The sequence below is a fragment of the Heterocephalus glaber genome, unplaced genomic scaffold, assembly GCF_053883595.1.
Source record: "Heterocephalus glaber isolate CG9 unplaced genomic scaffold, H.glaber_assembly_v1.0 deba00001569, whole genome shotgun sequence".
NCBI lineage: Eukaryota > Metazoa > Chordata > Mammalia > Rodentia > Bathyergidae > Heterocephalus > Heterocephalus glaber.
In genome coordinates this window covers 9,608,647-9,625,549 of record NW_028258354.1, presented here as the reverse complement: position 1 = coordinate 9,625,549, position 16,903 = coordinate 9,608,647, and the positions used below count along the sequence as shown (strand labels likewise).

The 16,903-nt window shown below is 37.8% G+C and overlaps 1 protein-coding gene and 1 long non-coding RNA gene across 4 annotated transcripts in view; one reads left to right on the top strand and one right to left on the bottom strand.

The window, feature by feature from the left end:
* Nucleotides 1-2,278: 2,278 nt before the first annotated feature.
* LOC110345153 (uncharacterized) lies at nt 2,279-10,220 on the bottom strand. Its single transcript, XR_002388291.2, has 2 exons — nt 10,000-10,220; nt 2,279-4,307 (listed from the first exon to the last, which is right to left on the bottom strand). It is a non-coding gene; the product is annotated as an uncharacterized LOC110345153 (long non-coding RNA).
* Nucleotides 10,221-10,534: 314 nt separating this feature from the next.
* Kics2 (KICSTOR subunit 2) overlaps nt 10,535-16,903 on the top strand; it is a 43,761-nt gene continuing 37,392 nt past the window's right edge. For all 3 annotated transcript variants that reach the window (XM_087192369.1, XM_087192370.1, XM_004861128.4), the window contains exons 1-2: nt 10,535-10,769; nt 16,205-16,490. In XM_087192369.1, the coding sequence (XP_087048495.1) occupies nt 10,535-10,769; nt 16,205-16,490 (521 nt within the window). The remainder of the gene's footprint in view (nt 10,770-16,204; nt 16,491-16,903) is intronic.

Sequence of the window (16,903 nt, the reverse complement as noted above, 5' to 3'; positions counted from 1 at the left end):
TTGGAGTGCTGGTTTGGTGGTCATGAACTTCTTCACGTGTTCTTTGTCATGGAAGTTTCTTATTTCTCCATCAATTTTGAAAGACAATTTTGTGGGGTACATGAATCTGGGTTGGAGGTTGTTTTCCTTTAGGGCTTAAAATACTTCACTCCCAATCTCTCCTTGACTTGAGGGTCTGTGTTGATAAGTCTGCTGTGATTGTGATGGGCTTTCCTTCATAGGTGATTTGTTTCTTTTCTCTAACAGCTTTTAATATTCTATATTCTGTTCTTGTGTTGAATTTCTGGTATCTTGACTATTAGATGCTTTGGGGCAGATTTTATTTTATTTTTTTTTGATCATGACTAACTAAAGGTCTATATGCCTCACTTATCTGTATGTCAAATTCTTTTCCCCTGTTTGGGAATTTTTCTGCCATCATTTCTGTGAACAGGTATTTTTATGTCATTTGTGCTACCTCATGCTTTTTCACTGACTTCGATCAAGCTTATGTTATTCTTCTTTTCATCATCTAGCAGCTGCTGGATTCTCATGGTCCCTTGCTATTTTTAAGAAATCTTTCTTTTCATGATTACTAACCACAATCCTGTCTTCTATATCTGATATTCTGTCCTCATATTGCCTTATTCTCCTGCATATACTTTCAGTGGAGTTTTTAATCTCCTGGGTATCTGTGTTTGAATCTGTTTCATGGATTCCATTTCTTCCTGTGCTGGGCATTCATGGTTTCCATCATTTTCCCAAGCTCCTCTATTTTTTATCTGTCACTAAGCATCATCTTTCATTCTGGTCACCATCTCTATAGCTATCTGAAAAATTATCCCTGCTTTGATTTTTTCTAGAGCCTTGTTCATCTGCTTTGTTACTTCTGCAGTTACCATTTCAGAGGGTGCAGGTGGGTGGCTTTCAGACTGTTCCACCTCATTGCCTCCTGGGTTTGCCTTTGGTGAGATGAAAGTTGGGCTGGGGGTCGGGGCTTGCATCTTGTTGAAGTATCTTCTCATGTTTTTTTTAAAGTTCAATTCCTGGGTTGATGCTTGTAAACTGTTTGTGTAGAGCAGCTTTATTGCCAGTATTCAGAACCCTTAGGAAATGACTACTTCTCAGAGGTGTCTTCCAGGTGCAGCTGCCTTTTGGGTTTTAAGTGTATTGTAAGATCATACCTCTTCAATTTATTGGGGATGAGAAGTTTCTGCCTACTTGGCCCAGCTGCCAGTTCTTTGGCACTGGCCTATGGTTTTTTTTTTAAGAACCTTAGGCAATCTCAGTCTTGGTACACCAGGAAGAACAACTGATTAACAGAATTATGTCACCTTGTCTAAAGTAGTACAATCAGCAATAACAATAGCATCAAACAGCCTAGAAAATGACAAACTGTGGTAACTCTTAGTTTGCCACCTTTAACCATATGAACTAGATTTGTGGTTACATAACCAAATCTATAACAAACCAGAAAATTCTATGCAGTAAATAAACTTTTAATACAGTGACTTTACACTTGGGGAGAAGATTTAAAAGGTGTTTGGGGGCCAGGGATTTAGCTCAGTGGTTTCACCACCTGCTGCGCAAGCACAAGGACCCGAGTTCGATCCCCGGTACCAAAAAAAAAAGGGGGTTTGGGGAAAAACAGAGAAATAGAAAAAGAGAACGAGATTAGAAGGCTGGAGGACAAAGGAAGGAAATTAGCGAAAAAAGACAGAAGGGAAAGAGAAATAAACAAATAAAAACAAAAATAGAACAGAACAAGAAAACTAGAAACCATATACAAACAATCAAGAAAAAACAAAACAAAACAAGAACAAAACCAGGAAAGAGGAAAAAAGAAAGGAAAAAAGGAAAGAGAAAAAAAAGTCCACTTCAAAGTGTCTCTCTGCTGTCACTGGTAGACAACATGGGAAGACAGAGTTCAGAGCCAAATTGATTAATCCCAACATGCCAGCCGTAGCTTTACAGTGGTTTAGTAGATAATTCCAGACAGCATGTACCTTTAGTTCCATTGAAGTTCAGACTGGTTTCTGGCTATGAGGCTAGAACTAGATTTATTGAGCTTGAAACAGTCCATGTGCCTCCTGCTGGCTTGAACTCTTCTCCCTTCTGACTTGAACTCCACTCCCTGACCTCCTGCTCACTTGATCTTGGCACCCTCACAAAACACTGGGAGCCACTAGATGGAGTTGGCCCATAACTGTACTGAGTTCCAAGCTCAGTTGGCCCTTCTCCAAGATGGCTACCAGCCAATTGCCCCATCCTGGGTGATGTCTGAACCCAAATAACTTACCAACCACTGTAGTCTATGGTGTCCACTGTTCTGTTCCACAGGTGCGTTTCTCCATGGACGCCTCTGGAGTCACCAGTAGTCACCATGCCTCTGCAGGTTCAGTCCACCACTCCCACATCGTGAGTCTGGGCTGTGGGAGAAACTACTGCTTGCTACCTCCCTTCTCTTCATTGAAGTCTCTCTCTTCACTCTCCCCATAGACTTCAATTCTCACTTCAGATACTTCCTGGGTCCCAGGGACCCACTTCCCTCCTTCTCCTCATACCGCTATATTCCAGTGTTAGGACACCAAATCTTGGAGAGGCTCTTTCTTTACTGCTCACCACTCTGCCATCTTCCCAGAAGTCCATGCATCACAGCCTCACCAGTCACTGGCTCTTTCCATTTTAGAAAAGTTACTAAAATTTATAGGATCTTTACTTTTCTATAATCAAATGGTGACAGCTACATCTACTTTGCTTTATAGTAAGATTAGTAACATGGAAAGCACCTAGCACATAGTAAGTGCTAAGTGAGTGACAGTATTATTATTGTTAGTTTTACTGATATAGGGGAAAATATAACTCCCAATCTGCTAGACGTCAAATATGCTGAGTTTGTGTCTCCTGAAATTGAAGAATGAATTCTAAAGGAGAATGGAGATTAAGTGTAGGAAAGGTTTACTGGGAACAGAAATAACTCCTGAGAGACAGGAGGGGTTCCAGAAGTGGGTGGCCACTGAGGCCCTTTGTCAAGGGTAATTTATACAGCAAAGTCACAACATGGGTACAATGTGGGTTAAACTGCCATCAACCTATAGGATTACAAGTATAGCTGCTTAGCTAATATTGGTCTGATAGGGAAGTGGATCACATAGCAAGGGTACATGGAAAGAACAAAGGCATTTTTGGGAAGGGATGGGTCCAATGCTCCAGTCACCCACCTGGTGACTGATGTCTATCTGGACTTTACTGGAACAGATGGTACTAATTACAGTATAATTCCAAGTTACTGTTTATCCCTTGGGGAGGCATATAGGCCTGGCCATTCCATCTTTATCTTGGCCTACTTCATATGTACCTGCAGCCTCAATTCTTGTATCTTTATTTTTTTGCTGACTTCTTTGAGAGCACAGTCCCTCTCTGACTGTATATTAATTTTTATGTAATACAGCTGCCTATAATATTATGTTCAGAAAATAGGTCATGCAAAGGGAAGTAAGTCCAAATAATATAAAATTTTAATGGTAATTAACTAGCATAATTATTAAACTGTAAAATCATTTTTGTGTATACTAACCATAAATAAAACTTGGTCTACTGTCTATTCAATACATGAAAGGATATATGCTTTGCCCTATTCTTTGTGTCCTTTTGCCCGCAAAATGGGCTGTTGTAACTAAAATAATTTTGTCATAGGTATTGCAACTATGTATATTTTCAGACCTGCGAAGAACATCCAATCAATTGTATTGAGCAGAATTGTTTTTTCTAGACTTAACAGTAGACATTTGGGCTGAAATTAAGAAACAACATTATGAGCAACAAAATATTACTGAAGAAATAGTTGAGAGTTTCTATCCTTAAATATTTTTAAGATAACATGTCATTCTCTGTGGTGGAAATTCCATAATTTGTGGTAGCCAGTCTCTAGGATAGTCTACAATGATCCTTGCTTCCATAGCATTTATGCCCTTCAGTAATCTGCTCAAATTCAATTAAGGCTGGTACTGAATACGGCAGAGATGATGTGTGAATTTCAAGGCTTAGTCATAAAAGGCATTGCAACTCCTGCTTTGGTCTCCTAGGTTAATCACTTGCTCCAGGATAAGTCAGTTGTGTGCTGTGAGGACATTCAAGCAGCCCCGTGGAGAAGTCCATGTGGCCAACAGTCTTTGCAACTCACCAAACATGTCAGAGAATCATCTTGAAAGTGGATTCTCTGTATCCAGTCAAGTCTTCAGATGAATGCAGTCCTTGCCAACATCTGACTCCAAGCTTTTAAGAGACTGAGACAGAACTTCCTGAATCACTCCTGAATTCCTGACTCCCTGAAATTAAGAGATAATGAATAATTTTTATAATCTTAAATCACTAAGTTCTGAGGGTATTTATTATGCATCAATAGTTCATATTATCAATAAATATTTATGATACTATACAAAATATCCTGCTTATGGGCTGAACCACGTGATCACTCAAAGTAACTCTTGCTTTATAACTTTAATGTTTTAATAGCTTAACATTAACAATTTAATAGCTTAAATTCTACACCTTATAATATTCTCACAAAACAAGAAGAACATGCCAATCAAATATGTAATGAACATGCATTAAATTGAAGGTATTATTCTAATTCCTATGAACATATATGCCTTTGAAGACTAAATCTTCAAGAAAAAGAACATCTGAACAGATCAATAGGACTAAAGAGATTTAAGAAGTAATCAAAAATCTCCCCAAAAAGCAAAACCTAGGGTCATATAGTTCACAGGTGCATTCTACCAAGCATTTAAAGAATTAATCCAAATCTTCAAATTCTTCCAAAAATTGAAGGAATATTTCTAAATCTCACTTTATAAGTGACTTTATTACTACTGTCATATCAAAACCAGATCAGAATACCACAAGAAAATTACAAGTCAATTTCCCTGCTGAACAGATGGAAAAATTCTCAACAAATACTAAAAAACCAAATTCAACACCACATTAAAAGGATCAGACACCATGATAAATTATCCGAATTAGGAATTAGGAAAACAATCTCATTTATGACAGCACCAAAAGCAACACAAAACAAAATTTATGGATAAACTAAGGGAATGAAAGATCTGTACTCTAAAAACTATAAGTCACTGACAAAATAACCTAAGGAAAGCACAAATAAATGAAAAATATCCTATGTTCACAGACTGGAAGAATTAACACTGTTAAAATGTTTATACTAACCAAAGCAATCTCCAGATTCAACACAGTCACCATCAAAATTTCAGTGGTACTGTTTTCTTTTTAAACAGAAATATAAAAAACAATTCTAAAGTTTGTATGGAAACTACAAAAGACCTCAACCAAACTTGAAAAAAAAAAGAACAAAGTTAAACTATCACACTTCCTGATCTCAAATTATATTAGAAGGGTGTATTAATCAAAACGGTATGGTACTGTCATAAAAGTAGACATACAGACCAATGGAACAGCATAGAGTCCTGAAATAAACCCCCTGTAATCAATTGATCTTTACATGATCACCAAAATATGCAATGGGGAAAGGATGGCTCTTCAACAAATGGTACTGGAAAAACTGGCTATCTACATCAACAGTATGAGACGGTATACTTGTCTTACATCATACACAAAAATTAACTTGAAATGGATTAAAGACCTAAATGCAAAATCTGAAATTGTAAAATTTCTATAAGAAAACATAAGGAAAAGTTCTTTAACATTGCCAATGATTTTTTTTCTTTTGGATATGGCACAAAATCATATGCAACAAAAGCATAAATAAACAAGTAAGACTATATCAAACTAAAAAGCTTCAGCACAGCAAAGGAAGCAATCAACAAAATGAAAAGGTGGCAGACATGGTGGCACATGCCTGTAATCCTAGCACTCAGAGGATCCTTGTGAGTTTGAGAGCAGCCTGAACTTCACAGCAAAACCCTGCCTCAAAACAACAAAATAAAAAAAAAAGAAAACAACAAAACAAAGAAAAAGAAAAGGCAATCAATGGTAAAGGACAAAATATTTGCAAACCATATACCTGATAAAGGGTTTATATCCCAAATATATGAGGCTTTCACAAACCTTAATAATAGCAAATAAATAAATAACCTGATTAAAAATGGGCAAAGGATCTGAACAGACAATTCTCCAAAGATACATAAATGGCCAATAGGAACATAAAAATATGCTCAATATTATTGCTCATCAGCAAAATGCAAACCAAAACCATGAGATAATCATGTCACATGTTAGGATGGCTATTATCAAAAATACAAGAGATAATGGGTTGTTGAGAATATGGAGAAAAGGGAATCCTTATATATGGTTGGTGGGAATGTAAAAGAGTATAGCTATTATGGAAAATTGTATGGAGGTTCCTCAAAATACTAGAAATAGGACCATCATATGACCCAGCAATCCTGTTTCTTGGTACATATTCAAAGGAAATGATATCAGTATCTTGAGAAAACATCCACCCTCCTATGGTCAGACCAGCATCAGTCACATTAGCTGAGATACAGAAACAATGTAAGTGTACAGACAAGATGAAAAGATAAAAAATGTTTTAGATAGCCAAAAAAATGTATACACACTTCAGCAGTTCACCATACTAATAAATTTCCAGAAGCTAATGGCCACCTCTTTGAACACCTCTTGTAACTGTGGAGGCCAAAGGTAACTTGGATTAATCTCATGATGTCTCAATAAATTTAGTATTAAAATATTATGCAAGTTTTTCTTTTCCTGAAGTGTATATACATTTTTTTGGTTTCTCTCTCTCTCTCTCACACACACACACATATATATATATATTTGAAAAGGTAGTCTCAGTGTTCTGTTGAATGAAAGGTATGATGTTAACAATAACAATAATGTAATGATAGGTATTACTGTTAAGGCATCTCCTTTGTCTTATTTAGATACTTACATATATTCTCATTTATTGATATATATTGCCAAATGCATTCCAGAAAGTTCATACCAAGTTATATTCATGTTTTCAGTGTGTAGTAAGGATAGATTCAGCACTGTGCTTTATCAGATGGAAAATAGACTATAGTGGTTTAATCTGCATTTATTTGATTACTAGTGAGTTTGAGCTTTTAAAAAAGGAATTACTAGTGTTTTATGTATCTTTTTGGACTTGTATATTCATACCTGTTTATTTTTACTGGTCTGAAAGTGATCTTGCCATGTTAAAACTTTAAACATTAAACTTCTGACATATATTACTACTACTTTTTCCCAGGTTGGCACTGTTTTCTTGACATATGAAAAATGAAAAAAAATTTTTGCTTAAATTCTTTTATTGGTACATTTTAGGTATACAATATGTTTACATTTATCATTGGGTGCTTGTACCTGTACATGATGTATCTTGGTTCTTACTTTTCCCCCATTCCTTGTGTTCCCTTCCCCTCCTCCACCCTTCCCTATTTACAAAGACTTTGTTTCCATTGTTGCCTTTTCTCATAATTTTTCCTTTCCCTTCTATCCTTTCCCTTTCCCCTACCCCTTTGGACCTTTTTTTCCTATTTCAAATTATCGATTATTCATTTTAATCATTTTAATCCTTATTTACACTTTCAGTTTCTCACACTAGAGAAACTATTGGTATTTACACGTGTGTCTTATTTGAAAATTTTTATATAGTCAAGTCAACCTGTTCTTTTGTAAAGTTCTCCCAATTCTTTTCTTTTTCCTGGTACTGGGGATCAAACTCAGGACCTTGCACTTGTGAGGCAGGTGGCAGAACCACTGACCTATATCCCTGGCCCCAATCATTTTATAATTAGAAAGGCTATCTCTAGATCAATTAAATATTCACTTGTATTTTTCTAGATTGTGTTTTAAAAATACACTTTTTTTTTTTTATTGGAGGAAACAGTTGAAAGTCTTTTTCTACATGGTTAATCATGTCTCCTTTACTTCTATTGAAAATTATGCCACTGATTTGTGATGTCACCTTTATTATCAAGAAATTGTTGTTTTTTTCCTTCTGGTACTAGGGATTGAACCCAGAGCCTTTGGACCGAGCTACCTCTCTAGCCTTTTAAAAGAATTTTTATTTTGAAACAGGATCTCACTAAGTCACTAAGCTGCTCAGGCTAGGCTCCACCTTGTGATTCCCCTGCCTCAAACTGAGTGCTGGATTTACAGGTGTGTGCTACCACACTCAGCTTCTAAAGAATTCTTATACAATGTTATGTGGGTATGTTTGCTTGTTTGTTTTGCAAAGTTAACGTTTTTATTGAACTGAAATCAGTAAAGAACAACGGGGGCTGCCACAGCTGCTGAGCTCAGTGACAAGTGAAATGCCCCTGGGACATTTTACCTCTGAGAGGCCTAACACAGTTGGGTGGAACAACTGAGAAACAGCATATAGATATATATGTATGTGTGTGTGTGTGTGTGTGTGTATATATATATATATACATTTTTTTTTTAACACTTCAAAATAGTTTGAAATGAGTCTCACACCCTTGTTGTTTTCAGGTTACAAAGAACACTGACAACATCTTCTGCCACCTTCATTTAGTAGTGTCAGTTAATATTCTTTCCCAAAATGTTCCTCTCAAAGTAGTGGCTACATTTTTCCCCCATCCAGGACACTTTTCTCATGTGTAACACTTGGGCAAGTAATAAACTGCAAGAATTTTCAAAGTAGTGAAGCACACGTCACAGCCATAGAGACAACACGCATGCTGCCGTGAACTGGCCAGAGATTCTACCGAGTTCTGGGAGCAAAGGACACGCTGAGGGAACGGCTAAGTCACCCACAGAGTCTGAACTGATGGGCCGTTTGTGTCTAGACCTCACTTTAACATCTTGCATTTGTTTTACATAATAGGGTGAAACACTTTAAGGGAAAAGAAAGCTCCTATAAAGGTTATAAGATGAATCAGAGAGGAAAGCAAATTAATAATGAATTTTTATAATCAATGCATTGAGCAATGATAAAAACTGACCACACCAATAACCTCTGTGACAGAACTACTGAACATCTTTTACTACTTAAAGCTTTGAAAGTTAACCTTTTTAAAGCATTTCAAGGGAAATAAATAATCGACAAGATTGGAGGTGAAATCCCTACATTAAAAACCCAGATGTATTTAATGTTTTTAAAATCTGGTTTAAATTAGCTGCTCACTTAATACAGAATAATTTGTGGGTGTTGGTAAAAATCTTCAAGATTTCAATATGTGGGTATGTTTAATGAGCTTTGTAATCTCTATTGGTTTGGGGGCTGCTGCTATACTGTTTAATTACTAACTTCTGTTCACTTATCATGAACCATTACATTCTCCTTCAAGAAGCTTCCCTATTTCTTCCTAAAAGATATGCTTGTTCTCTTTCTTCATCTTTATCACATATAATACTCCATCTTATAAACACAATTAACAGGACTGAGCTTATCCAATTACATTCTTGAGGGCCAGGAACAAGTGTACAACATGTAATCATTAAAATTAGATTAATGGGATTTGCATTAAAAGGGAGTGATGGCGTAACAGCTTTAGTGTGAGAAAAAAATGAAAGCAGGCAATTCTCTTATTCATGTGGTGTCCATTATGAAACAATTATACTGATAAGTGAACCCTAGTCTCTGCCTTAGGCAGTTCTCCACTTAAGGAAAAGAGCCGTATGTATAAACATGTCATTGAATACAGTGTGACTAACAAAATAAGCATGTACAAGGAAGGAGAAACTCAGTGAATACTAGGAAGTGTTTCAAAGTAACATACATATGAGATGGGTTAATGGTGTTTCTTTAAATGTCAAAGAAACTTCTAAGCAACTTGATAAAACGCACCAGTTTACATTGGTTTATCCTTCTGTCTGAGAACTTTTCACAGTAGTTTGGATAGGACGGGCAAACTGAAGCAATGCACCCAGGGCTCTGCTTGGAAGCTGGTTAACAAAGACCTGACCCGACTAGAATGGATAGAGTGGAATGTTAGCCAATGAAACATACGTAACGTGATGAAAATCAGAAGATGAAGACAAGATACAAACCTTTTCCTGTCAGATTTCTCATCTATAAGCCACTTATTTGAGTTGGTTTAAAGGCAATACACACTGCCTGGGGCTCCTGTGAGAGCAGGTGAGCACAATCCCAGGCATCATTCTCGTCTTCTGGCCAGCACACTCAGGCCCAAAACCTGTCTAGACCAGATGTGAAGGCCAGACCTGACGTCACGAAAACGTGACGTCATCGGCACTGACGAAAGTTCACAGGGAGGGGCCTCGCAGCTCACCTCCGAACACCGCGGGCTCCACCGAGCTATGAATTGGCCGCCTCCCATTTTACCCTGAGGGTCTGACAGTCAGAGCTGCGGAAGCTGGGTCGCCGCAGGAGCCCAGGAGCTGTGGCCTTCTTCCTTCCCGCGTCTTCTGTAAGACCTAGCAGCGGTCTGGGCCTCGGCGCGCTCACCGGCTGCCACTCGATACGGTTACGCGCACGCACGTTGGTACGCACGCTCTTTCCCCTAAGAACCCGGAAGTGCGAGGGAGAGCAGAGCCACGTGGGTCGAGCTGGAGCGCAGTTCGCATGGGGGAGTCTATCCCGCTTGCCGCCCCGGTCCCCGTGGAACAGGCGGTGCTGGAGACGTTCTTCTCTCACCTGGGTATCTTCTCTTACGACAAAGCCAAGGACAATGTGGAGAAGGAACGAGAGGCCAACAAGAGCGCTGGGGCCAGCTGGCTGTCGCTGCTGGCGGCCTTGGCGCACCTGGCCGCGGCCGAGAAGGTCTATCACAGCCTCACCTACCTGGGGCAGAAACTAGGTACCTCCGCCCCGCCCCCTGCCCCTTGAGGAAAGAAAGGGGGTATATTACACAGGCGGCAGTGGCTTGGGTTCCCCGTCTCTGTCGCTCCTAGCGGCAGGCTCAACTGGGTTTCCTCCCACCGTTGCTTTCCTTCCCTCGGCTTTCACAAACCCCGCCCACCTGCCCGCTCCGCAGTTAGATTGGCGGATCCCGCGACCCGAGGGGTTTACTCTTTTGCCTCCTGCATGGATTGGTGTCATAAATGAGAAGTGAACCAAACTCAGTCCTCGTCCTTCTAACTAGTGACACTGCAGTCAGAGGACCAAAACTTGACAATTCAACCTAGTTGTATTAATGAAGAATACTTTTCTGGCCTCTTCAGGTTAAGGGTCTTGAATGTTAGAAATGGAGCCCTTGTCCCTCTTCATATTTCCTCAGAACATATTTAATGAATGAAGAATAAATGAGTACTGGGCAAGAAAGGCAAGAAATGTGCCAAACCCTAGAAGAGGCTACTTAAGGGGGAAATGGTAGATACTCAGAACCTTGTGTTAAGTCTTGCCCCTGAAAATAAGATACAGGAGCTCATTCAACCGACTTTCAGTAGTAGCAACAACGGGTACAACTGGTATGAACAAGTATGAGTGGATAAAAAGGAAGTAATGTAGGAGCAAGGGCTATACATACAGAGTGTTACTTATAATAATGACAATCCTACGGCGTTTGGGATGTTTTAGTGCTTTGGCCTATTTTGGACACTTTAAATATGAGAGGAACAGGAGCCTGGTATGAAGGAAGGGCACCTGTACAGAATATAAAGAGTAGAAATGTAAAATTGGGTGTAAATTTAATTTTTATTTCCCCCTTACATTTCCTGAAGAGATCAGTTGGTAAGCTTTTGGTAAACTCTAAAGGGACAGGGCTTTCAAGATCTTCATGCTGTAGCTATTCACATAACTTGTTTAGTATGTAGATTTATAGGCAAAAAGCTGTTTCACTGTGTGTGTGTGTGTGTGTGTGTGTATGTATATGTCCCCCCCCTTTTTTTTTTACAGTGGAATCGCTTACAAATGTGCAATTGCTCTTACTATGTTATAGTTCTCCTTTGTAAGAATTAGCAAATTGTATATGCCATTACGAGGTGATGGAGCCCAAATCTGAAACCTGCCTTTAAATTATCAGGTTGAGCGTATTCATATAACTTGTTAAAAATGTTTACATATAATTTATGTATGTTTTATATATATATTTATAAATGTGTTATGATGATGAAAATGGAAAAGGATTCCAGCTGTAATTGAAAGTGGATAATATTCTGGCAATTCTAGTTGTTTTTATATTCCCCCACCTAGAAAGAATGGTGATTGATCCAAGTGCCGTGATCCTTTGACAATGATGATGATTATTCATTCATCAGTAGGAATTTGATGAAAACTGAGTACTTCTCAGGAAAAATAAATGTGTGTACATATTTTGTATATGTGAAGGGAGGATCAGTTGGATTTCCTAAGACCTGCCCTGTATGTAATAACATGTGTATGAATTCTTCACTTCTCCTATTTGGGGTCTGTGAAGTGGCCCTTAATTATGCAAAGTGATGAGTTCTGCTTGAACCCCAGCTAGCTTGGATGAGCCTGAAGGCCATGCCTTGAAATTACCCTACACTTCAGTTCCTGAGGTGAAACAGGCTCAGACACTGCTAGGCTCCCAGGTGGTCTCACTTTTGAATAAATGTTCTGAAAATGGCATGTCTAACTTTGCCTCATGACTTACATGTACGAAGTATCAGTACAGTTAATGTAAATTTCAGAATTTAAACTCTTTGCAGATTTTTTTTTTGCTTTGTAATGGAACATATGGGATATCCGTGTGATTATAATAGGATCTCATAATTATTAGGTTGACTGTCCATTTTCTTAAAACATAGAAAAAAATTTTTGTGTTCTTGTATAAAATATTCCATGTTCTCTAACTACTTTATTAAATAGAAGGTTTATATTTTCTTTATAAAGCAAAACTACTTTAAAAATTCAAAATATGTTTTGAAAGTGTTTTCCACTTTATTGAGGTATAATAAACAAAAATTGTATACATTTAAGATGTACAACTTTGATATTCACATTGTGAAATGATTGTCGTAGTCCGGCTAACACACTTCGTAATAGTTTGTCTTTCATCTTTCTTTTTTCTCTAAGAACACTCAAATCTGTCTTAACAAATTTCAAGTGAAAGTCATTCTTTTTGACCTCAGTCTTGTTATTAGTTTTTAAGGCTGTAGTAGTGAATCCCGATTATAGATGCAAATGTGGGCCTCCAGACAAGACAGAACTGACTGGAGCCTTCTGTTCCTATCCTGGCTCTGCTGCTGAAAAACTGGGTAGTGCCCTAAACTTGGCACCTTTTCTTTCCATTTAGTGAAGAGTTCTACCTGTTTGGAGAAGGATCAGTGACTAAAATGTGCTGACTCAGTGCCTATGGAGGCTTTTAGAAGGTCATACTTCCCTCCCTTTAGTTTCATTACTAGAGTTTCCTTGACCTCTGATTGCTAAAATTTGACATTGTAGAAAATCACTTGAGAACTGATATTTAAAAATTATCCCTAGCAAAAATTTGTAGAATTAAAGGCCCACAATGTTTTTCATGTTTCTTTAATATATTGGAAATTTCATGATGTGAGATGAACTGTTGAAATCTTGAAAAATAATGAGTATTCTCAACTAGAGCCCCCTGGGAATAATTCAAAGTAATCATTTTTTATAAATTCAAAATATTGAAAAGAGAAAGAAGTGAAATGTTTCTGAGTCCTTGTTTCCCAGCAGGAAGGAAGGTTAGTCTGCACCGGATATTCCAAACCAGAATAGTCAACAGATAGTATTGTGTTTCTGAGAGAAAAGAGACCTGTCTAAAAGAAATGCATTGGTGGGCTCTCTCTTCCTTATAGTCGTTTCATTTTACGGTTTCACATACTGGATATTGGTGTTTATTAATAAGCTTTTATTTTTATTTTTGAAATTAATTTTATTGGTACATTTCAGGTATACAATATAATGACATTTATCATTGGGAATTTGCACCTTTATGTAATCTATCTTGGTTCTTATTATTTCCCCATTCCCCTGCCCTCCCTTCAACGGTAGTGTTTCTGTTCCCCTAGATAAGAGTAATCTGATGAAAGTAAGTATCCTGGTTTCAATGCAAAGTTGAAATTTTCACCAAAGCCATCCTGTTGAGCAGTGTAAGTGAGTACAAGGTTGAGGTCATCTGGCTATGTGACAAAAGACAGCAATTTACCAGAGTTTTCAAAACTCAATTATGTATTATTGGGAGTTTTGTTGTGTCATTTATAAGTCAAAGGAAGTAGGACTAGCATCATTGAGTGTGTGGTTTATTCCAAGGCATATTGCAAGTGTTATTTATTTTTCATTTAGCAGCTCTATTACTAGTTTTATGTCAATACAAGAACAATAATTAAGGCTCAAAGTGGCTAGGTAGTTTGTACATCACACAGCTTCTGAGTTTTGGAGCTGAGATTTGAAACCAAGTCTTTCAGATGTCACAGTTTTTGTTTTTTACATAATACTTTACTGTCTTCCTAATCCAAGAGATTTTGTCTTAGACATAAGCACAGAGACCTATTTATTCTATACTTATCATTCTATTAAATTAGAACTAGACCGAATGTGGAAATAGGAAGAAGGTAGACCATCCAGGGGTATAGTCCTGTCTGAAATGTTAATGTCACTATCACTGATTGATTTTTGCTGCTTTTAGTAGGAGCTACTCAATCTGTTTAGATAACATATTGGACGAAACACTTAAGTATTAGTACTTTGAGGAGTCACTATTAAGTAGGGTGACCATTCAGATTTGTCCAGGACCAGTGGTTCCCAGGGTACAGCACTTTTTTTGGGCAGGGGGCAGTAGCACTAGGGACTGAACCGAGAACTTTTGAACTAAGCTATAACCCCAGATCTTATTTTAAGTTTTTCTTCTGAGACAGGGTCCTTATAAGCCACTTAGTTGCCCAGGCTGGGCTTGATCTTGTGATCCTCCTGCCTCAGTTTTCCAGAGTGCTGGGATCACAGGACTGCACTGACACAACCCACGGAGGACATTGTTTTAAAACCTGGATTAAGCTAGGCTAGCTACTGTGCATATTCAGCTACTGGGAAGATGGATTGAGCCACTGAATTTGAGACCATCTCAGGCAACATAGTGAGACCCTCATCTCAAAAAACAGACAGACAAAACCCCTGGACTCTGGAAGCCTGTCTTTCAGGGCTAAAACCTGGAAAGTCCTAGGTAAACTGGGATAGCTGGTCATCGTAGTAGTAAGAGATATAAAATTCATTTCTTGAAACATAATCCATGCATCAAATTAAAAACTATTATCAAGTGGTTCATTTATTAAGTGGATATTTTTTAAATGCCTTAATAAATTGCAACCTCAATATGTTTAGAGTAGTAATAAAACCATTATTACATTCTAGGTTTATTAATGGAACATTTAAACTCAGATTTTTGTAGATTCCTAGAAATCACTTTTTTATTTTATTTATTTATTTATTTATTTTGGTAACGGGGATTGAACTCGGGTCCTTGCACTTTCGAGGCAGACGGCAGAACCACTGAGCTAAATCCCCGGCCCTAGAAATCACTTTTTTAAATGTGCTGTTTCTTTTTGTTCTCTGGCTCTTTGGTGAGGTGCCAAATTGCTTAAGAAAACATCCATGAAACTGGCTCTAATTAGAAATATAATCAGTCATGTATAAATGTGGAACTAAATGACATCTGTGCTATTTAATCCTTTTAAACTTTTGCAAAGGATTACTTCTGATTGGTTCCTGGTCTTAATAATTTAGAAGGTGGTACTTATTATACCATAACCTATAGTGTTAATCTTATCAAGAGTGCTAAGACTCTTTTTTTTCCCCCTGAGATCTCAGTATGTATTCTTGCATATGAGGAGTGTGTGTGTGTGTATATGTGTGTCTGTATTTTGTTTTCTGATATGATCTAAAAGATAAGATTCAAAGGAAAATGCAACTCTAAAGCAGAAACAAAGAATTCTGATTTACCAGAAATAACAAAAGTGTTTTCATGATATGAGTACTTTGTTTTGTTTTAAATAGATATATGTGAAAAGAGAGCTTTTTAGATCCAAATTGATATTATTTGCTAGGTTAATTATGCTCTGAAATAAATCTGAATGCTTATTGAAGTGGAATGGGGAGAATTAGAACCTGAGTAAGACAGTCCTACACAATTATGTAAGTATTTACTCAGGTCCTTCCTCAGTAAAACTATGAACCATAAAGTATTCGAATCCCAGTCAGGGTCAGAGAAATGATAGAAACAAGTGAGTTCCACACTTCCCATTTTGGCTGCTAGGAGGTGTTTGGTACTTCAGTCTTTTGTTTACCTGTTGTATGCTTATGTCATTTGCCTACCAGGGGGCCAGTCTTTCTTCAGCAGGAAGGATTCCATCCGTACCATTTATACGTCCCTGCATAATGAGCTGAAGAAGGTGGTGACAGGCCGAGGAACCCTAGGTGGGACTGCTCCTCATGTGGAAGAACTCCTCTCCCACCTGTCAGAGCAGCTCTGCTTCTTTGTTCAGGCTCGGATGGAGATCGCAGACTTCTATGAGAAGATGTACACCCTCAGCACACAGAAGTTCATCAATGCTGAAGAGCTTGTGGGCCTTTTGGACACCATCCTCAAGAAGTACAGCGCCAGGTCAGTTGAGGCGTGGGGTGAGAATGTGGCAGCCTTCTCAATCCCACGTGGCCTCTGAATTTTTTCTACTCTCATGAAGGTCTCTGGTGAAATAACTGTGAAGAAGAAATAATTGTGTTCCATTTTATATGTATTAATTCATCAACAGGTATCGATTAGGCTCCTTTGAGCTTAGTTAACATCATGTTGAATGGCTATTTCTGTAAGCAATAGCAAAACACTGAGAATGAAGTAATTATTAAAAGTTATATTATAATTGGTTTTGTTGCTTATAAAAGAGTTCACATCACAAGAGAATTGTGTATAAAATAATGTGACCTTTTAACAAACCACTATTTAAATAAGTATTGTCTCTTCCAAAATAGTAATCTTTGTAAGTTATCTGCTTGTTCCTCTGATGCAGCCATCACCCT